This window comes from Eptesicus fuscus, chromosome 3 (genome assembly GCF_027574615.1).
Source record: "Eptesicus fuscus isolate TK198812 chromosome 3, DD_ASM_mEF_20220401, whole genome shotgun sequence".
Lineage (NCBI taxonomy): Eukaryota > Metazoa > Chordata > Mammalia > Chiroptera > Vespertilionidae > Eptesicus > Eptesicus fuscus.
The window spans coordinates 7,047,408-7,070,216 of NC_072475.1; the positions used below are offsets into that span (position 1 = coordinate 7,047,408).

Consider the following 22,809-nt stretch of genomic DNA (forward strand, 5'->3'; position numbering starts at 1 on the left):
TGACAGATGACTGTCTAGTGACTATGTACGAAACCAAAGGGTTTGCTAGCTTACCAGGACAACTTTGCACCCAAGGAGTCTAGGCACTTCCCTTCTCCAGCCAGCACACCCTCTCCCTTGGAGCACGCTGCACGGAAGCCCAGCCATCTTCCGTGGTTCAGAAATGAGCCGCTGTCAGGCTCCACACGCCTGTAGAAATGGCTCAGGCGGCTTTGCCAACAGGGGCCTGGAGGTCTCCTTTCCTACTTTGCTTCCATGTCTGGCCAGCCCTGTTGCCTGGCAGCTCTTTATTTGGGCAGGCTCACACTCTGTCACTGTCCCAGAGCGTGCCTGTTCTTGAGCCATCTGGCCTCTTCCGTGAGACTTTGCAGGCCTGTGCTCTGCTCAGCGGGGACTTGGTGTCACTGTTTCACTTTTTGAGGACATTCTTGCCACATATATTTTCACCTGCTGGGTGGGTGCCCCCCTGCCTTCTTTTAACACCTCAAATATGCTTGTATCTTCTCGAACTAGAGTCCTCCTTACAAACCAGAACCTACTCTGCCACGGCCACAGAATAAGCCAAGGTGACATTTTGTTGAGCGTGAAACCACTTAATTTGTTTATAAATCGGTGCAAAAAATGTTTAGTAACAATACACCTGCTCTGTTTGAGTTCAGTTCTAGGATCAACAGATTTGCTTATTTAAGAAACAAAGGTACCACATGGGTCAGATTAAATAGTATGTTTAGGAAGAAGGAATCGTACAAAGGAGGGGTGATTCTCTATCAAACCCATGCCGATGAAGTTCCAGAACCTTCGAGGAAAGGGTACCGTCAAATAAAATACATCAAACACAAGTATTTTTTGCCCCAAGTGTGAGCAAAGGCAGCAAGAGAAGTTTGCAGAGTCGGGGATGGAGGCTGGTGCGCCTGCAGGGTCCAGTCTGACCCCAGCCATTAATTTCACTTCTCACGGGGTCAGCTGTGGTGTGGTTGGCCCCCTTTCTGCTTTGTAGGGTAAGTGGCACCTGGTGTCAACATTAAAACATGCCAGAGTGCCTTCAAGACTGTGATTACGTCCAACTGAGACCTGTATTTAGAATCCGAATCTTGGGTCCCAAAGGGGCCTCAGAGCTCCCTTGGTCTGACCTCTCACCCGAGGAGGAGGAGTCCTTGTGCCACCCCCAACTGTAGGTGGCCAGCCTCTGTCTGAGCCGTGGCCAGGGTCTCACACTTCCCCCGGCAGCCAGGTCCGTGTTTGCACAATCTCATTCTTAGAAAAGGCGTTGAGCTGAAATCTGAATTCCAGTCATGTTCATCGGTTGACCCAAGTTCTGCAGATTAGATCTTGGTTTTGGTCTTTAAAAAATTGTTTTTAGACATGTCTTTATTGATTTCAGAGGGAGAAAGGGAGAGGGAGAGAGAGAGAGAGAAACATTGATGATGAGAGAGAATCCTACTGGGGATTGAGCCTGCAACCCAGGCATGTGTCCTGATCTGGAATCAAACCGGTGACCTCCTGGTTTATGGGTTGACTCTCACCCGGGCGGTCGTGGTCTTGAGATGAGCTCACAGATTAGAAGGGATAAAGCCTGACCAGGTGCACAATAGTAGTCAAGTGCGTCAGGAGCTGGGGCTATCTGGAAAGGAGGAGAGAGGCATGTGGCCCTTGGAGGCCTGGAGCCGCTTTGGGCGCAGGCAGCAGCGTGCGTGCCGGTGCACATCCATGGTGGCAGGGCGGCGAGCAGGAGCCGCTGCTGGAATGTGCTCATGTGCTCCTTCGCTGTTTGCGAACTGATAAGGGTGGGGCGCCATAGAAGAGCAGCTGAGTCACTCTTTCTGTTTCGTTTATTGTCATTCAGACAAGCCTCCAGCCGGTGTGCTCAGACAAAAAGTCCCTGGCCTGGCATCTCAGCGGCCTGTCTCGAAAGTGAACCTTTTAGCAGGAGTTTTATGGGATTTCTCAGTTGTTACTTCTCTCCTCCCACTTTTTTTGGGGAGGAGAGGGGGGGCGGGAGGAGAGTGCATATTTTTTAATTAAACATATTTTTTTTTTATTAAGCAAATGCTGTTAGCTGTAGCGTATTGTATCCTTAAGGCATCCTGGGAAAGCCATGGGGGCATGCCAGTATGGACATCTCACCCAGGAGGGAGGGAGGTGAGAGGGAGGCACTCTGCAGCTACATCCCGGCTGAATCCTCTAGTCTTAACCACCTGCCTCTCAACAGGCCCCACTGACAACGCTCCCTCTGTCATGTCTCAGGCTCCCTAAAATGAGCTGTTAGGTTTGCTTTGCCCATGACATACACAACCCCAAAACCTGGTGACAGCAGAGGTCTTCCCACCTGTCCTGGGGAGGGACTTCCCAGCTGTCCTTCATGGGCTGTGCTGGGGGCACCTGGCTGGGGGCTGAGCTGGGTACCTCTGCTTGCCCTCTCCCTTCAGGTTGGGGTTAAAGGGCCACCTGTCTGGCACCCAGCTGGTCCTTCCCAGGGCGTTGCGTTGAGACTGGCTTGTCTCAAAGGATCGAGTTCATCCTGGCCGTTGTACATCAGCAGGCTGTAGCGAGGGGGAGGCTCAGGAGGCCCTTCCATGGGCTTTAAATATGGAGTAAAACCCCAGCCCTTTCCCAGTACGGTGCCCGCTGACTCTGCAGGCCTGGGGCTCAGGGTCACCTTTGCGCTCTCCCCGCCAGGCAGCCGGACACACACACCGGCTGCGGGGCTGCTGGAGGCTGTCTGGAGGAGTTTCCTGTTCCTAGGGAACCCTAAAATCTGACCGGGTGGAGAAGAGAACTGTGCGGTCCCTCGCGCTTGTAGGTGCTTGCGGGGCAAGTGCGGGCGGGGCAGGTGTGCGCTGTGGGGCGCATGCGCAGTGACGGCCACCGCCTTCCCGGCCAAGGTTACTCTCGGTCATTGCTCGCGGATAACCTCAGGGGCTGGCTGCGGTTGGCTGCGCGCCGGGCGCTGTTGCTAAGCTGCTAAGCGGGAGCTGGGGATGCAGAGTTTCTCGGGTCCGGATGCCTCCCGGGGTGGCGGGGTCTCTGCTTCCCCTGGACTGGGGCTGACCTGTGGACCCCCTCCCCAGGGGTGCAAACCCCATGCTCCACCACAGGTCCTTGGAACGTGTGGTCCCTGAAAGTGCCAGAACCTTTCCCATAGCCTGATGTTACTCCAGAAAACGTCTCTAAAATAGATCTGACGGATGGAGATATTTTAAAAACTGATGATTATTGTTTTGATGTCTTTTAAAGCATATTTGGGAGACTTCACTGGAATGGAAATAGCGCACGGATATTCAGCAGGACCATCCTAAGGAAAATGGCTGGCATTCCATGAGGTGTTTGTGTTCTTGTAGCTTTCATCAGAGAGGGGAGTGTCACAATTTTCCAGACTTCTATTCAAAGCTGCAGGTAGAACCATACGTGCAGGCCTAGCATGCTTTCCGTGAGACAATAGTATCTGAATCCTTATAAATGTTCTTGTTTTGTTTTGTCTTGTTTTGTTTGGGGTTCACCACGTGGGTGAAGTGATGAAAGGCAGGGCCTCTTGGGTTGGGCCAAGCAGGTTGGGCAGGAAGCAACCAGCTGTGGTCCCTCTCCCAGCTGAGTGTTTAAAAATGATCAGGGTGGATTTTGGAATCCTGACGTTGCCCTCAGGAATCTGAAGCAGGGATCCAGTCAGCTGGCTGGAATCCAGCGGTCACGCTGCCAGGTGGCTGCTCCCCTGCTCCCTGCCAAGGCACATCCATCCTGGGTGTGCGAGTGAGCTGTGTTCTCTTTCGCACCTGGTGCACACTATTTGGTGGCTCCCACGGATGTGGTCAACATGATCTCTGCCACTTGGGCTGCATTTTAACCCCTGGAAGGCCTGGTACCACCCTGGCGGAATAGGAGGTGCCAGGCATTGCCTCTCCTGGGGGACCAGGGCCTTCCTAGCAGTTCTGGTTTCTTTGGGCTTAATTTCTCTGAGTTATGAGAAGTTAAGCACCATCATTGATATGCTTTGCTCAACCTTTTGGGTTCCTGAATACATGCAAGTTGTCAGTGGCTCATGATTTTTCTCATAGTCTTGGGTTTTACTTGCTTACTTGATTTTTTGATTGTAGAGTTGACATTTTTGTCAACCTATATGGAGATTATGGTTCTTAATCTCACTGAGACTCACTGAGCCGAAGGTGGAATACATGAAATTAGAAGTGATGGTGGGTAACTCTGTTCTTCTGAGGTTTTGCTGGTGAGGCAAGTGGAAACAATTGCAAAGGGAAGGCAATGCACTTTTACGATAACTTAGGTGTCCCATTAATATAAACAATCACAATGCATATTAGTAACATAAGAACATACCATATACAAAAGTCTGGTTGAAAAGTGGGAGCCCTTACATTTAGTTTAATATCTTATCAGAATCTCATTAAGAATTATAGAGGAAGCTTGTGAGTTTCCTGTTTCTAAAGACCTGAATATCAGCCTGTCTAGAAAATTGTTGGGTCCCAAATGGCAGCCTCTAACCATATGCTTCTAGTCCTGCCATTCTTCAGCTGTCAGAAATGTGGTGTGTGTGGTATATGTGTCCTGGGCCAAACCATGCACTCTTTCCTCATCCCTGATTTTTATCTGCCATAGAGAGGAGGGTCATGTTTTTAATTTGGTCAGTTACCCTCTTCCCAGAGGTGTTCTGTGCTTCTTTAAAAAAATATATGTTTTGCTGAGTCGGTGTGGCTCAGTGGTTGAGCGTCAACCCATGAACCAGGAGGTCATGGTTCTATTCCCGGTCAGGGCACATACCAAGGTTGCGGGCTCGATCCCCAGTGGGGGCGGTACAGGAGGCAGCCAATCACTGATTTTCTGTCATCATTGATGTTTCTATCTTTCTCTCCCTCTCCCTTCCTCTCTGTAATCAATAAAAAAATTTATTAAAAATAAATAAATAAATATGTTTTTATTGATTTGAGAGAGAGAGGAAGGCAAAGGGAAAGAGAGAGAAACATGGATCGGCTGCCTCCTGCACACCACCTATTGGGGATTGAGCCCACAACCCGGGCATATGCCCTGACTGGGAATCAAACCGGCAACCTTTCGGTTCATTGGATGGCAGTCAACTTACTGAGCCACACTGGCCAGGGCAGTTCTGTGCTTCTTGGTTTTAGAATTGGATAGGTCTCTATGATATAAATTTCAAAGTGCTTAGCCTGGCAGAAAGCGTTCAAGGATACCCCTCTCCTGCCTGTCTCCCAGCCTCTTTTCTCTGCAGCCATTCCCCATGGGCTAGCCAGGTGGACTGCCTGTTAAGAAAGGGGTCTGTTCAGTCAGTATTTGTGGGTTCTTTGCAGGAGCCACCCCTCTGCCAGGAACTCACCTTGCCTCCCAGGATCAAGGGCAGCCTGACTGACCCTCATGCTCCTCCTCTCTGCCCTGTGTCATGTGACACAGACCCAGTGACCACCAGGTTCACGGCCATTTTTAGTGAACTGGAAACATGAAAATGTTTACTTCCTCCAGACGTGTGCCTTAAAGCTTGGTTGTCAGTGAGAATGAGGCAGTGTCATGGGAGAGAGAACTCAGGTGAGCTTGGAGGGCTGAGCAGTGTGGAGGGCTGCGGTTCAGATGAAACCCACTGCCTGTCTTCGGGGAGAGTGAACAGCCGTGACAAGTGCACGGTACACAGGCTCACAAGCAGCAGGCATGCCAACAACTAGGGCCACCCAAGTGACGGAGGGCAGAGGGGGCAGTTAGGGGCAAATTCAGCTGCTTTGTCACGTTGTCAGCACAGAGTGGGTGTGGGCAAGTTCACCAGAGGAATACGGGGCACAGGGATGTGGAATGCTCGCTCCAGCCACCTGCAATCCACTGAGCAGCATGGCGATCTCTGGGAATGGGATCATTCTGATGTTCGCAGACTCCTAAGAGCACTGCCCACGTTCCAAAGCGACTGCCTCTCGGGACGATGGGCCACCGGCTTTCATGAAAACCAGTGCAAAGCGGACATCCTCCTTCATGGTGGCACCAGCGAGCTCGCCGTGCACGGCAAGTGTTCCTGTGGGGAGTCTGGAAACCCAGGGGGTATTAATAATTTCGTGCTGTTTCTAAAGGAGTTCCATTGCATTAAGAATGCCGGCGCGGCTTGGTTACTCGTTTTACAAACACGCCTGTTACTGAAAGTGCAGAGCAGTGAGCGATGTTTCTAAGAAACGCGGGGCCGGTGTTAAGGTAGATTCTAGTGTATTTTATTTTTAGCAAAATTGCCAAAGCAGGTGCCATTCTTATTAGTGTATTTGGATTTCTGAGTTTCTATTAGGCAACATTGGGTTTTTGAAAAACTGTACTATGCAGGGAGGAGGGCGCTGTAGCAGTTAAGGGCGTGGGTGGCTGATGTCCAGAACCAAATGGTAAATGTAAGGCCGGGATAAATGCTGAGAGATGAGTCAGGTGAATTAGCCGCTGGGAGAACACTGACCTCTTAGGGGCTGGCTCACTCTCCCCAGCTTCCGTGCTATTTCACACTCCCCCACCCTGTCCTCTCAGAGCTGGTGGAGAGAGCAGTGGCCCATGGGGTGATGCTTTGTTCATTCACCCCCCAGAGCCTGAAGTGACAGGAGCCAATGGTCTCAAACCTGAGTGAGCACCAGGACGGCCCAGAGGGCGGGTGAAGCACAGCTGGCCAGGCCCACCCAAGGGTCTGGTTCAGCAGGTGTGGGGCAGGCGAGAGTTGGCATGTCCAGAAGTGCCCGGTGATGCTGACCCAAAGAGGAACCGACAGCCACATGAGAGCCACATGTGGCCCTTTAAAAGCGGGAGCAGGAAATGGCCTTACCTGCACCCCGGGGAGGAGGGAGCAGGGCCAGGCTCAGGGTCTCAGGCTCTCAACAGCTCCAGGGCGCAGTCAGCTTCCCTGGGACTAGGATGGTGGGAAAGAAAGCAGGGACTGCTTTGTCGGGGATTCAGGGAGGGCGAGGCAGTCTTCTGAGCCCCCTGTGCACTTGGGGAGCCTGTCAGCCCCCTCCTCTCCTCAGCAACCCGAGTAAAAGCTATTGCCCCTGGGACATCTCTGTGGGGACAGCAGGCTTCTGGATGCTGGAGAACAGGGTGGGAATGCCTGGATTTAGCAATTATCCTATATTATAAAAGCCCAGTGACTGAACTGCGGAACAACCAGAACAACCGGTCGACGAGTCACTATGACGTGCACTGACCATCAGGGGGCAGACACTCGATGGAGGAGCTGCCCCCTGGTGGTCAGTGCACTCCCACAGTGGAAGTGCTGCTCGGCTGACCGGGATGAATGGCTCTCCCTCAGCAGGCCGATCCCCACAGGCCACACCTCCCACCAGTGCACGAATCCTGTGCACCGGGCCTCTAGTTATTATTATATTATTCTTATTTAAGAGAGTGCAGGTAGTATTTTTATCTTAATCTGATCCAGAGAACTGTGTTTTAGATACGTGTGTGTGTGTGTGTGTGTGTGTGTGTGTGTGTTTACATTCTCTGGTTTGCAGTATCACCTGTGTGGGGTAAAGAAGATAAGATTTCCTTCTGCTTATTTGTAAAACCTATTTAAGCCCCAAAGAAAGCTTTTTGGTCTGTAGCACCGATTTGTCCACTGGCCAGTTCCTCTGTGAAATCCGGGAAGAGGCTGGTGTGGAGGGACAGGTCTGGGTTGCAGGATCCAGGCACTGTCCAGGCAGACGGGGTGGGAGAGAGCCGAGGGGTCTAACCTGGTCATTTTCTTTCCTTGTCTGTAAACCCTCCTCATCTCTGACTAAAAGAAGCATTGCTCTCTCCTGGCTAAAACATCACTGGAAGTGGCAAAGCCATTTGCCGAGGCTGGAGCCTGGGGTCGGCCTGGGGTGCAGAGAGCAGAGCCGGAGCAGACTTGGGCTCGCAGGTACTCAGGATGGGCCGTCTGGACCCTGCGCTTCTCCTCTGCCCTCCGATGCCAGGTTCCAACAAGAGCCCACCTGAGACTTGACCGCCACCGAATGAGGTCACCACGACCACAATCCTCTGCACCAGCTCTAGGGATGCGATCAGAAACTCTGGGGCAGTTGACACAGACGTAACATTGCCGATAAGTCAGTGGGTCTAAAAGACCTCACAAGTTTGTTCTCGGATGCCCCTCATCCCCACATCGAAGTGCAGTGTTGTCTTTCTTGGCAATCCCCACTCTGTTTTTGGTGAAGAGCTTGAGCTTCTTCCTCATCTCCCAGGTGGCAGATTCTGAGCCGCAGGGGTAAATTCATGACTTTTAAAAATCGTACTTGGACCACGGAGGGGTCCTAACGGTTGGAGTGTGAGCTGGTGGTGCGAAGGCTCCCAGCATCTGTGCTGACGGGCAGGGCTGTTGCCACGGCTTCCGCTTTTCTGCCACAAAATGATTGACTCTACAAAAAGCTTGGAAAACACCTGCTGAGAGTTGACAGTGACCTTTACCACGGGGCTGGCGCTTTCACATGCAGGAGGACCGTCAGCAGAAAGCCCCCGACTGGCCGTTCGGACTGAGGTTCAGAGAAGGTTGTGCACTTGGCGAGAGTCATACCAGGAGGGGCGGGTGGGAACCAGAAGTGTGAATGTCACCACTTCCTGAGTCACTTGCTGAGAGTGGCTCCACATAAGAAGACCCTGAGCATGGCGGGTCCCGGGTCCCCCATCACTGCCCCAGCTCTGTCCCCAGACGCCTCCTGCAGTTCAGGCCCATTTCAGGTCTGAGCGTCTGGGGTGAAGAGCTTTCTGCCCTGTCTTCCTGGGTTCCGCTGGCCGCTCCAGTGAATTCTGGACGCCAATGCTGCATGCCAGCGTGTGTAGGATGAAGCAAACGTATGGGTCAGAGGGTCTTGAAAGTCTACAGATGGAAGAACCAGAGAAAATGGGGTCCCTCCAGGAGGACCTGGAGGCCGGCCGGCATGGGGGTGAGCCGCTGTGTGCAGGGTCAGGGTGAGTGTGTTACTTCCCGAGGCTGCTGTGATCAATGCCTACAAACTCGGTGGTTTAAAACAGCACAAAGTCATCCTCTCGCCCTCCTGGAGGACAGAGTCCAGAATCAAACTGTTAGCGGGGCTCCGTAGGAAACAGACGCCCTGGCCGCTGAGTGAAAGGACTGGGGCTGTTGGGGGTGCTATGCTGGGCTTTACCGTCCCCTCTGGGAGAGGAGGGGTCCCGATGAGGACATGGACCGGCAGGATGTGAAACTCCATCTCCAGCCCCTGACTGATGGGTGCAGGGACCCCAGGAGGAAAAGAAGGGAACATGGGGGAGGGGTGGGGGTTGGGACAACTCCCTGACCATCTCTACTGAAGACCAGGCCTCTCTCTGCGTCCTGGGCACCCCTCAAAGGTGACGGGACTCAGCTCTTTGCCATGAGGCCTAGAGGAGGAGTATCTGGTGCGGCCCAGCCACCTTGGCGAGCTCTCCGGTGAGAGGACAAAGCCAGGATCGTGACCCTTTGTCTACGATGACGACCTGTTTGTCTACGGTGACCTTAACAGCATGCTCACCCGGCTCTCAGCCTGGCATTTGACATCTGGACAAGCACAAACAGAGCCTGCGTCTCAGGGGGCACCCACTCCACCTGCCCCAGCCCCGCCCCCACGGCGGCCAGACAACAGCCTTGGTTGGGTGCAGCTCACAAACAAAACCCAGCGATTGCCTGACCCTGGAACCCTTTAGAAACTGCGCCCCTTCCAAAGCGCAGCTCGTTAAGTGAAACCCGAGTGAGTGAGTGAGTCGCTCGCTGGAGTTTGAGGGACACGCTGCTGATTATTTCCTGCAGGTCACCGGGCTCGGGCCTAACGGTCCCCAAGGGGCCTGGCGTGCTGGGAGCTGCTCGGAAACGCGGCTGCTCTAATCCCCGTGGTTGGGCCGCCGGTGGCGGCAGGAAGCCGGGGCAGTTTTATAACAAGGAGCCAGGGGAGCGCCCTGTGAGTGGGAGGACGCACCCTTCCTCACGATGGCGCAGAGGGGCCTGGACACGAGCAGGGTGTGCGTCCTCCCTAAAGGAGACCTGGCCACGCCCTGGCAAGAATTTTTCTTTTCTTTTTTTTTGACTTGAGAATGTTTCACGGAAAGTAAAGGAAACGGAAGGATGAGGACAATTGGATGAGTTACGAGCTCTCTGGGTGCATGGAGGGCACCTGGGCCTTAGCTTTCAGATCATTTGCCACACCCACACTGGGAGCGGCTCTGCCCACACCCAGGCGGCAGCCTTGGCCTCCGGTGACCAACGGGATTTCATTTTGTAGTTTTTTTTCCAATCCTCTGTGAAATAGGTCACGCAACAGTAGACTAAGTGCGTACTTCTGAGCTGAGATGACCATCGCGATTAATGGGAAGGGGGGGTGGGTGGGGAGCGCTGACTGCCCAGACCCCTCAACTGCGCTGCCCAGGCTGGCAGAGGCTCGTGGCCCAGTGCAAGGCCACCTCTGGAGCTGGGCAGAAGTGGTTGGAATGCTGGCTCCTCTGTGGCCTTGGGCAGGTCGTTAACCCTCTCTGAGCCCTTCTTTCTTCTCTGCAAAATATGGAGAAGAACCTGGTACCCAGCTTGCTGTGAGGCATTAAGGAGGAAGTGTGAGCAAAGCTGGCACCCTGCTCTATCCCACATGAACGGGTCCAGAGCTGGGCTTGCTGGGGGTCTGGGCTCCTCTCCAGAACTGACCTTCAGGGCACATTTCTACAAATGAGAAAACCTGCACCCTACCCAACCGAACATAAGCTGCTGTGTGTCCCCAGAACCTGGTAGGTGTTGACAGATACGTGCGAATGGTCAGTCATTCCCGTTCTCTGTGATTTCTGGACAGACATTCTGGGCAAGAACCAGCCCGTCCCAGGGCAGGGTCCTAGGGCAGCAACAGGTGCTCATGGGATTATTGGGCACAATTTCCCGTCTAAGGAATGTTCTGCGGGCAAAACGTTCCTTTCCAAGGGAGGAAACTAACTTTTTCCCCTTTGGGGAACATATATCCCTCTGTCTGAAAGTCAGCACCCCTGGACTTCTACTTAAGATTCCAGAGCAATTACCCACTGACCCAGGGCCCTGTACATCCCAGTTCTGACCTGGGGGCCGGGTCCCCAGGAGCTTCAATTTGGGGAGTGTCAAGCTTTGCATATACTCACGAGTTGTGCATTTCTCTCTGTGCATGCAAAACTTCGGAAAAATTTGTATCAAAAAGTAATTACTCTGCCCCATCCCTTTTGGCTCAGTGGATAGAGCGTCAGCCTGCAGACTGAAGGGTCCTGGGTTTGATTTTGGTCAAGGGCATGTGCCTTGGTTGCAGGTACATCCCCAGTAGCGGGTGTGCAGGAGGCAGCTGATCAATGTTTCTCTCTCATCGATGTTTCTAACTCTATCCCTCTCCCTTCCTCTCTGTAAAAAAAAAAAAAAAAAAAAAAAAAAAATCAATAAAATACATATTTTTTAAAAAAAAGTAATTACTCTGAAGGAAATACAATGCACATTTTGATTGTGATTATGCAGGGTTTACTGGTGACTTTTGTAATATCCACACAGGGACACCAGCGGCCCCTCTGAAAGGCATTGCACAGCTGTACTCACCCCTGTGGGTTGACCTCAGGGACCTGCAGGGGCTGCTGGGAGTTTCTTGCTGAGCCAGCACACGCTGATCTGAAGCCCAGAGGGGTCCTGTTGGGGGCAGTTAGTGGGAGAGAAGCTCTAACTAAATGGTGCCCAATACGGTGGCTGTGACCCTGCAGCGTTCCGCCTTCTGTTCACTAATTTCATAAACACTTCTTATGTGACCACTGCATGCCAGGCACCGTCCTACACACAGGACCTGGTGATTAGGGGGACAGTTCTGGTCACGTTTTCATGGAGCTGACCTTGTGGGGTCCCCAGGGGCAGTAATGAACAGAGCGGGGAGGCGAGACGAGGTGTGCGCGGGGCAGGTATCCGCTGCCTGGGCTCCTGGCGCACTCGGTTTGGGGCGGGCTGGCTGCCTCTAGGAGAGGTCTTGCTCTGATGTCCCCTTTGTTCTCCCCGTTATTGAACTTCGGGAACCCAGTCGTTGAGATCCAGGCGCGTGGACAGGCCCTTTCCGAATCGGTCGCGTTTTGAAGTAACTCCTGCGGGCAGCTAAGGGAGCCCTTCAGTTTTCACTGAGCTGCTCAGAACGCCTCTCTCCGCAGGTTCTCAGACATCCACTCATGCCTGCCTCCGTCCACCCAGTTCCCTGAGTGTGCCCGCTGCGGGGCCGTGGGCAGGGCCAGAGGCTCTGAGATGGAAGGCGAGGTGCCTGAGCTGACAGCGTTTCCTGCTCAGCTGCCCGGGCTTAAATTTTAGCCAGAACCAAGCATCACATTTTACTTTTGTCCTCTTTCCCCTGGAGACCCCTCCCCAGCCCCCCCCTGGAAAGCATCAGGGTCTGCGAGACAAAGGAGAACCCCAGTTTCCAGCTCCCCTCCCACTGGGCCTGTCTCCTGCCCATCAGCCCGTTTGCTCCAACGCTCCTGATGCCAGCGTGGGCCCCGCCCTCCTGGCCGTGGTCCCCTGTCTTCTCCCCGCAGAAGGTGCCCCTTCCGTCTCAGAGGATGCCGGCAGCGCTCTCCCTGGGCCCCCGAGTCTGAGCAGAGTTCTCTTGCCTGTCATCTCTGTCTGTCTGTCTCCATTTCTCTCTCCGCCTACCTTCTCTCTGGTCTGGGTTTTGTTTGGGGTTCTGGTCTGGCTTCTGGCCTGGCTGTTTGAAGGATGCCTGTGCCCTGCGGGCGGATGAATACCCATGGCCCAGCCTGTCAGGTGATCTTTCCATGGTGCCAAGAAACCGAACTGAGTAACCCTCATCGGCGGGAAAGTAGGGCGCCTGGGGTGTTAGGACGGTCCGTCCGCTTTTCACTGTACTACAGGGGACCGTGCAAGGTGGGAAGTGAAGGGCAGCTTCGCTGCATAGAAATAGGGCCGTGCACGTGCTAACAGGTGCTCCGGTCCCTCGGCCTGTGCCGGGAGCCCACTTCTGAGTTTGCGCCGCCTCCTCCATCGCAGCCTGTGTGGGCCCAGGAGATCGATGCCTCCTTGACTTCTGTTTCCAGCGTCACTTTTAAGTCTTAAATCCCAAATACGTGTTTGTTATATTTAAAGAAAGACATGTTTCTGATGTTAGGGAAGGGAGCCCCATGTTGGGTCTCGTACCTTCTCCACCACCAAACCCCCCGTGGGTCCCACATGTGAGGACCCTGCAGCATGTCACACACACGCACTCCTGTCTTTCCTGGGACCTGGTGCCCCTCTCCGAGGCTGGGTCATCTGCCTGTGAGGCCAAGTGGCTCATTTGACTCAACAGTGTCTCTGTTTAGCACCAGGGCTCACGGCCAGACCCACAGTTCCAGTCTGGTGGCTGTAAGGGAGGAGACCACAGTCTGTCCCCCACTCCGCCCGCCTCTTCCCTTGAAAGGGCCGGATGCCCCCCCCCCCCCCGCCAGCTACCACACCCGTGTCTGTTCCTCGCTTCCTGTCCATGAGCATCCCAGCCTGTGACCTTCCTGCAGCGATTGTTATTACCTGTGCCCCAGTGTGGACCCCAACCCCAAGGGCCAGCACCAGGTGACGTCAGAGGGAGAGCAGAGCCTCTCAGAGTCCCAGAGCAAGGCTGCGTTTGTGCTGTCCTGACCCATGTGGAGGCTGCACTTAGCCTCCAAGTGGCCATGGCATCTCAGCAATGCGCCTGCATCCTCAGGCAGCTCCTGGTTTACAGGGGACCAGCTGGGGAACAGCCTTGAACTTTGAGAAGAAACAGCTTATAAGAGGCTGGTCATGAGAAGATGGGTCTGGAGGGTCTGGCATCTAATGCTCCCTCGGTGATGTCAGGCAGGTCCCCTGTGGCCCAGGTCCCAGAGCCCCTGGCTCAACAGAGCTCCATCCTGATTTGGAACCTGCTGCACTGCGAGCTTGACCTTGCAGAGGAGGGGCCTCTGGTGTCCTCCAGGCCTTCCGTCTGTCTGTCCACTGAGGGGCAGATGCAGCCCTTTGGGGTCCCCATCCCCTCCCACCCATGGGTCTCCTTTAACTCCCACCGGCCGGTGTTGGCTGACCTGGCGTTATGGACCTCCCAGTGGTAGGCATCTGGCTCATTTGCAGCTCTGAGCCAGTCTTCCAGATGCCTTCCATTTGTTCCTCTGCCCCTTCCCCACAGGGACAACTGTCTCAGCCCTCCCCAGGCACCGCCACTCTCCGTAATGAGCCGCGTCGCAGGGCCACAAGCTTCCTGCCTTCGTTTCCGCTTCTCTCTGCCTGATTAAACAAGGCCCTGGGGACTCCCCAGCTAAGTCAAGGTGGCATCTGGTGACAGTTTGGGTGTTCAGGTGTCTTATCTGTGAAAGATGGGACTCTCCAGACTGTGGCTGAGGCTCAAATAAACATACAGGTTTGGGGTCCAGGGAGCATCCAGCCTCGGGCTGGGGGGAGAGTAGGATCTGGTGGGATGCCGCACACCCCTTTCTCACTGGGCCCCCTAAACATCATGTGGGAGCTAAAATATTGCATTTGCATGGTCCTGTTCTGCAAGCATTTCTCAGGAACTGTGAAGTGTTTCTGAATTAGGAGTCTTTGAACACGAATCCAGTCTCTTCTGTTTTATTATTTATCACACACATGAATAGTTCACTCAAAAAGAACTCATGTGCCTCTGTTTGGGATGTGTAGACTTTTTTTGTCTTTTAACAAAGCTCTTGGATGGAGACTTGGCAGAAATTCCAAAGCAATTTGATGTGGCTACAAATAATATGCTTTTAATTATCAAATAACATATTAGCATAATAATTTATGAATAAATCCTATATGAATAATTTATGTTTGTATAACTTATAAGTAAAAATCACAAATGAAATAATCTATACTAATAAGAGGGTAATATGCAAATTGGTCAGGATGCCCTCATGCAATGACCGAACAGCAGGCTGCATGGGGCAACCAGGCCAGCAGGGGATGCAGTTAGGGGCGATCAGGCAGGCAGGCAGAGGCCATTAGGGATGATCAGGTAGGCAGGCCAGTGAGCAGTTAGCAGCCAGTGGTCCTGGATTGTGAGAGGGTGCAGGCTGGGCTGAGGGGACACCCCCCCACCCCCGTGCACAAATTTTGTGCACCGGGCCTCTAGTAAATTAATAATTTGTTTAACCATCATGGGGGCAGAAGCAGTGTGACCACTGGTGTGACCCTGGGCAGAAGCAGTGCGGGAGCATGGACGAGTCCCTGGTACACCCTGGACACTTGCTTTCTCATTCTGAAAGGAGAATGGTGGACTCCTCATGCCCTAGATCAGTGGTTGCCAACCTTTCAGACCTCACGGACCACCAGTGGTCTGCGGACCACCAGTTGGCGACCGCTGCCCTAGATAGTATGTGTGAGAGTGCTTTGTACAGTCTAAAGCATCGGCCGCCAACCGGTGGTCCACAATCCGCTGGTGGTCCATGAGGTCCGAAAGGTTGGCGACCGCTAGTCTAAAGCATTACACACTTACTGGTAACTGTCATTAACATAATCCATGAAATGCAATTGAAGTAGAGGCGTGAGAAATCTAGCTTTTGGCCTTGGATCCAAGGTCAAATGTACTCTGTGTTTACCTGTACAGCAGGGGGCAGGCAGTGAGGGGCGACCTTCCGTCTGTCTACTGAGGGGTAGATGCAGTCCTTTGGGGTCTCTATCCCCTCCCACCCATGGGTCTCCTTTAACTCCCAGTCCTGTGATAGAGAGTGAGTATGATCTGCTTTTCTACAGGATACAAGACCCTGCTGAAAGGAATTTCTGGGAAATTCAACAGTGGGCAGCTGGTGGCCATCATGGGTCCTTCCGGGGCTGGGAAGTCCACGCTCATGAACATTCTGGCCGGATACAGGTGAGCACACCCTGCCCAGGAGAATGAGGTCCCTGCCGTGTGTGGCCTGTGGCGGCATATGAACAGGGAAGCCACCTCAGTCCATCCCATCCCTTCTGAAGGTTCTGTACAGGCTCCAGCGAAGCCTGGGCTGACGCCCCAGAAGGCCTCAGGCAGTAGGGATGGGCAAGGTGAGGGAGGGTGTGTGGCTGGCGGGACTGTGCCCCTTCCATTTCCAAAGTACACACGGGTGCCCACTCTGTCCACCATGAATACCTGGCCTGGTGGAGAACCACACGCTTGGCTGAGTGGTCCAAGGCACAGGCCCCTCCTCTTTCAGCCACGTGAGCCCAGGGGCCCTGCTGTGTCCCAGGCCCTGGGGAGCTGGTTCTGACATAGTGGCCACACCCCAGACTGCAGAGTCTTGGCCTTTGGGGCAGCCACTGTAACTGTGGTTACACACAGGATTGTTCAGAAGCCAACCTTAGAAATCCTCCCGAGAAGCCCGGGGTGTATATCTGAGCTGTGGCCGCCTGTAGGAGCATCCATGCGCATCGCTGCTTGTTGATGGGCATTTGCTACAAACATGCCATCCCAGAGAGACCTCCCTCCGCCTTTCCCTTCTGCGCTGGGCATTTTCTCTGCAGTTCCTTCCTGAGAATACTAGGCTGTCCCAGGTCTCCGTCCTTCCTGCCCCCACATCTCTGTGGCAAACGTTCCAGCCTGGAAGGTGCTGGGAGGGGCCGCCTCTCTCTCAGGCCCTCCCCAGCCCTGGACGGGGCACAGGAGCAGGAGCCAGGCTGACCAGTGCTCTCCTGGCCTTGCAGGGAGACGGGCATGAAGGGGACCATCCTCACCAACGGCAAGCCCCGGGACCTGCGCTGCTTCCGGAAGGTGTCCTGTTACATCATGCAGGACCACATGCTGATGCCGCACCTCACCGTGCAGGAGGCCATGATGGTGAGCTGCCCCCTGTCCTCCATTAGCAGAGCTCTGACACCAGCTGTTGGGACAGCTTTGTTGAAAACAAACCTCTAGACCCTGGGTTCTCGTAGACCCTGGATGGCCAAATCAAGGCCGAATTCCTGAGAAAGGTATTGACCCTACCGATGTGGGTGGCCCCTTCCTAGGTGACCCCAGTCCTAACCCCTTTAGGGCCAAGTTCCTGTCAGCCTGGTGCTGGATTGGGTCTCCTCCTCCTCTGACTCATCTGCCTGCCTGCCTGCTGGGTACTGCCCACCTGCTGGGTCCCGGGCCCTGCACTCACAGAGCCCACAGTCATCAGACATGTAATCCTGCGGAAGCACGGAGGGAGGCAGCCTCTAGAGCTGTGGTTCTCAACCTTCCTAATGCCGCGACCCTTTCATACAGTTCCTCATGTTGTGGTGACCCCCAACCATAAAATTATTTTTGTTGCTACTTCATAACTATAATTTTGCTACTGTTATGAATCGTAATGTAAATATCTGTGTTTTCCTATGGTCTTAGGCTCTACAGCAGGTACACTGTTGAGTCAAATGAGTCACTTGGCCTCAACCCACAGGTTGAGAACTGCTGCTGTAGAGCCTAAGATCATCGGAAAACACAGATATTTACATTACGATTCATAACAGTAGCAAAATTACAGTTATGAAGTAGCAATGAAAATAATTTTATGGTTGGGGTCACCACAACATGAGGAGCTGTATTAAAGGGTCGCGGCATTAGAAAGGTTGAGAACCACTGGGCTAGAGTGAGCTGTTGGCCAGGGCATCCTGTACACTGGGGTCCAGAATGGCCTGGTCATCATGCTCTTTGAACAGACCAGGACCCCGCCAAGTGCCAGGATTTTAAAAGGCCCGCCCACACTATCAGGGACCACGCTGACCCAGCTGTGGGCACCAGGAACCCCTGGAGTGTCTCCCATTGAGAAGAGATGGGAAGGCCCATCAGCGCCCTTTGCTCCTCGAGGTGCGTTTCATGGCAAGGTGCCTGGTTGTCCGCTTCCTCCTCGTCCACTGTAAAAGGCAGGGCCTCTGAGCCGCTCCTGGCATGTGGTGTGACGCCCTCAGCCTGTCTGCCTTGCGCCCTGGTCAGAGGCCGGGGTTCGCCTTGGTTTTCCAGCCCAAGCTCCTCATTGCGACTGGGCAGAGCTTCCTCCCTCTGGCACCAGAGAGACGCGCTGCCCAGCCTTGCGTCCCAAGGGCAACTCTTAGCAAAGGGGAGCAGGGTAAGGTGTCAGCTATGTGACCTGCTCCTTAACCTGCTTTGTGGGGAGACAGAGAGGAGGGCCCTGCGGGGTTCCTCTCGTCGTCCCTGGAACTCAGTGTTGTGTAAGGCAGGGGACACCTTTCCCCAGGGTGGCCCCCCAAGGAGGCCCGTGCCCCGGTGGCTCTGATTGTTTATCTGATGCGAGCACAGGGAACTTAGGAGGAGCTTGCAAACAGAATGGGAAGGTTAGTGGGAGCAAGCTTTACACATCCCCTGTTGCTACTTCCTCTCATCTCTGGTGACCAGAGAGAATCTTCACTTTGATTTCTGGCTCAGTTGCTGCTTTCTTTTGCAAACAAGACTGGTGACTCCTGTTGTCATCTCCCTCCTCCCCCTACCATCTCACCAGGCTCTGCTGTGAAATTCATTTATTTTCACAATGAAACTCAATGAGATTCTAATTTGAAGCCATGATCTCTTTTACCCCCTGAGGTCTTGTCATACATGTAGGGATCATATTGACTATCAGCTGTGGGTTATGCATCTTCATGGCTGCTTCTGACCCTCACAACCATGAGACTAACCAAGAAGTGACACCTGGTGTCACCGGGCAAGCAGCTGGCCCGACCGAGCTGACCTAGGCCTGGCCCTGTATGACTCCGCGACTGCGGCCTCTTCTCCACTCTGCCCTACGTCTCAGTCTGTCATCGATCCTCATGGCGACTTCACCAGCTCACTGGTGGGCAGGTTCTAACCTCACCACTGTGCCCGTGAGGAAACTGAGGCTCATTTCCTAAAGCCACAGAAGTCGGCAGAACAGAACCAAAGCTGACCCTGGGCGTGGGGATGACTAGTCAGGGATTTCCCCGGCAGGGCCAGGGGGCCAGGGGTGTGCTGGCCACCAGGATCTCAAACAAGACAACAACACCAGAGTCCTGATTTGTAGCGCTTGCCACTTTCTGTGGTGTAAATATTCTCAAATACTCCATGATGAGCAATGGATAGTTTTAAGCTATCAACGTTTCACAGGTGGCTTGTGAAATTCCTAAATATGCACCACTAGCCTTCAAGCCTCTGAGGCCTTAGGTTTCCTTATCTCACAGTTGCCCACATCTAATTTCTCTCACGGACACCGCTGCAAATTCAACAGGGAGAAGGGAAAACACCCCAGACACGCACGGCTGTCCTAGACCCCACCTCTGCTGAGCCAAGGGAGGTGGGAAGCCATGACCTTCTCTGGTGGTTTTCCTGCAGCCACTGGGGCTCTGGCCCGTGGTGTGGCTTGTGAGGTTTGCCCTGCCGAGGGCCATCTGTTCTGACTCCACACTGTATCCCTCGTCCCCTGCAGGTGTCCGCGCATCTGAAGCTCAAGGAGAAAGACGAAGGCAGAAAGGAGATGGTAAGTGTGTGCCTTGGGGCCACAGGTGGTCCAGAAAGTGCATGAACTTGCATTTGACAGACACATGTGCGGGGGTGTTTGGGCGCTGGCGATGTTGGTTTGTCGCCTTACCTTCTGTGTGTAGGCGACGGGGTCATCTCAGTGTGCTGCATTCTCGCCTGGCAGCCAGGACTGGCCACTCTGCCGCAAGAGCCACAGCCTTGACTCTCGTGTCCTGGCGCTGCCTCACCAACAGCAAGGACGCAGCGGGACAGCAGCCTGAGCGCTCAGGTGGCCGGAGGGCCCGGCCTCGGCTCAGCCCAGGCACGGTGTTTGTCTTAGTTAACGTGCGGCACACGCAATTGTTGTTATAAAATATTAACAATGAAGGTGGTTAGTCACTCGTTTAAAAATAACCAGCCTCCACCCACACACACTTGCAAGAAGAAATTTGATTCTCACATGTTATTAACCAGCCTTTAAAAAAAAATGAATTGACCAAGTTTCCAGGGTGAGTAGGCCATCTAATCCCTTTGATGGCTCTCTTCACTCCCCAGGGAACAGCGAGGGTGCTGGGTAAGCAGACCCAGCGGGGAGCACCGGGAAGCCCCATTGGGGGTTTGGGGGGGAGAGGAACCAATTTATATTTACACGCATTGCAGGGAAACAGCTGCCCTCCTCTCCACTCCACACTGAGCGCTGGTGGGATGTTCAGTATGGAATTTGGGGAAGTTCCGCCTATTAAATACCATGTTGTCTTCTAAGGCCCTTGTAGGACCACAGCCCAGCAGGGGAGAAGTAGGATCCACGGGATTAGCCCCAGTGGTGCAACGGGACTCTTCCTGTGTGGAAGGAACCGGGATGGCGAAGAGAATAGTTCTACAGGCTCAGGAAACACTAGCAGCCATTCTGTTTACGCCTGTTCCCTCTCCTGTCCCACAGAGTAGCTGCTGTTACATAAATGTCAACCACCCTGGTGTGGAAGGAAACGCTGGCATCTTTAGGCTCCCCCCTCGCCCTTCCTGTCCTCCTCTCCTTGCCTCCCTCCCCGCCCCCCGCACCCTCCAGGCTCTTAGGGTTCCGCCCTTGAATCGGGGAGGGGAGGGATAGCTGCACAGTGTAGGTGGAAGAGCCCCATTTCTGTGACCAGCGAAACTTGTGCTGCCGAAGATGTGTCACGTGGAACGCTTCCATTCTGAGGCTGAAAGGAATACGTGGGTTTAACGGAACCAGAAATAGAGATGTAGGGAATGTGGGAACCATGTGTGTTTCTGTCCCTTGTCAATCAAAGGCCGTTGGCATCAATTGGACACCAACAGGAACCTTCAGTTTGGGTTGCGGTGAAGAAGGAAACTTGATTCGGTGCACACAACTCAATTGTGACACAGCATGGCGAAGGGGAGTCCCTTCAGCCCTGGCTTCCCGGGACCCATGGGGTAATCTCCGCCACTGCCAGCACCCCTCTGGGCTTCCTCCGAAAGGTGGGCATGGAAGGCCAGGCCCCCCTGCCTCTGGGCGGCGTGAGGCTGAGTTAGGTGATGCCTTTAGTGTGTCTGAGCTGCAGACACGCGTGGCCCATGAGTAAGTAGGCCATGGAGCACTTCGCTACAGCCTGACCCGCATGGACCCGCCTTTCCATAAGGGAGGAGGAGCTGGGGAGGGTAGGCAGCCTTTGCTGACCGGCTGGGAACACCGTGCGTGCTCCTCAGCTGACTTTCTATATTGGGGAGCACAGCCAGCCTCCCTTTGGCGTCCTGCACCGGCTTTGTCTGTTACGTCACGACCTTCAGAGGCAGCATCTAGCCTCATCCCGGTAGCTGGCTCCATCTAAGCCAGCCTCACACTGCCCCGAAGGCAGGCGGGGCCTGGCCTTCCCGTCCCTGTTGCTGACGGAAGCCCAGAGCGCAGGAGGCAGTGGGGTCTTGGGGGGAAAGGCCACCGGAACCCTCCCTGTCTGCTCGGGCAGAAAGGACAGGCGCTTATGGCTTTCTTGGTAGGGAATGGAGGGATCTCAGTATGGAATTTGGGGAAGTTCCGCCTATTATACACCATGTTGTCTCCTAAGGCCCTTGTAGGACCACAGCCCAGCAGGGGAGGAGTAGGAGGGCCTGCCTGAGTGCATGTCCTCCATGTCCCCGGCCCAACACATGGGCCAGAGCAGAGCCTCATGCTTGGGCCATGCACACGTTGACATTCGGCTGTGTTTACATGCATTCGGTGAGGGTCTGCCCTGGACCGTGAGGCTGCATCATCCCCAGGGAGTGAGGGCCTCAGCCTTCTCTTCAGATCCCTCTGATGCCGGGTTGACCAAGGCAGCGAGCCACCCGGCAGGGCCCACAGGGGTGCTTGGGCCCTGCACACGTTTCTCACCGGGAGTCTCCAGGCCAGGCCGCCCACCCATCCCCTGGTCCCAGCCACGTGCAGGTCCACCTCCCCCAGCGATCCTCCGGGGGAGCGTGTGGTTATTCTCAGGATGAGAAGCCCGTCACATGCCCTGACTCACTTCCCTCCGACTCCGGCGTGGAACACAATAGACGGGAACGTTCTGGCGGAGAGGAAGGTGTTGTCCGGCCTGTTTCCCAGAAAGCAGCCTCGGCCCTCAGAGCCTCCGGGAGGGGTCTTCCTCAGGAGCGAGGTCCCAGGGCCAGATATTGTTCTCCGACTAGTTTTGAAGCAGAACTAACCTGCAGAGTGTCAGGCTCCGGAGCCCACTGAGAGAACTGGGTGGGCGGGAGCCCGCTGGATGGGCGGGAGAAGGGAAGGCACCAGCATTTGCCTCTCCATTTCCAGCATCCCCTCCAATTCCAGCCTCCCCTCCACATCCAGCCTCCCCTCCACTCCCAGCCTCCCCTCCACATCCAGCCTCCCCTCTACTCCCAGCCTCCCCTCCACTTCCAGCCTCCCCTCCACTCCCAGCCTCCCCTCCACTCCCAGCCTCCCCTCCACTTACAGCCTCCCCTCCACTTACAGCCTCCCCTCCACATCCAGCCTCCCCTCCACTTACAGCCTCCCCTCCACTCCCAGCCTTCCCTCCACTCCCAGCCTCCCCTCCACTCCCAGCCTCCCCTCCACTTACAGCCTCCCCTCCACTTATAGCCTCCCCTCCACATCCAGCCTCCCCTCCACTCCCAGCCTCCCCTCCACTTCCAGCATCCACTCCCCTCCCAACCTCCCCTCCACATCCAGCCTCCCCTCCACTCCCAGCCTCCCCTCCACTCCCAGCCTCCCCTCCACATCCAGCCTCCCCTCCACATCCAGCCTCCCCTCCACTCCCAGCCTCCCCTCCACATCCAGCCTCCCCTCCACTTACAGCCTCCCCTCCACTTACAGCGTCCACTCCACTTCCAGCCTCCACTCCACTCCCAGCCTCCCCTCCACTTCCAGCCTCCCCTCCACTTACAGCCTCCCCTCCACTCCCAGCCTCCACTCCACTCCCAGCCTCCCCTCCACTCC

General features: G+C 54.6%; 1 protein-coding gene across 4 annotated transcripts in view; it reads left to right on the top strand.

Annotated features, from left to right (window-relative positions):
• The window catches only part of ABCG1 (ATP binding cassette subfamily G member 1), a 46,472-nt gene that overhangs the window by 11,283 nt on the left and 12,380 nt on the right, over window positions 1–22,809 (top strand). For all 4 annotated transcript variants that reach the window (XM_054713563.1, XM_054713564.1, XM_008145685.3 and 1 more), the window contains 3 exons: window positions 15,692–15,809; window positions 16,616–16,748; window positions 19,327–19,377. In XM_054713563.1, coding sequence (XP_054569538.1) covers window positions 15,692–15,809; window positions 16,616–16,748; window positions 19,327–19,377 — 302 coding nt within the window. The remainder of the gene's footprint in view (window positions 1–15,691; window positions 15,810–16,615; window positions 16,749–19,326; window positions 19,378–22,809) is intronic.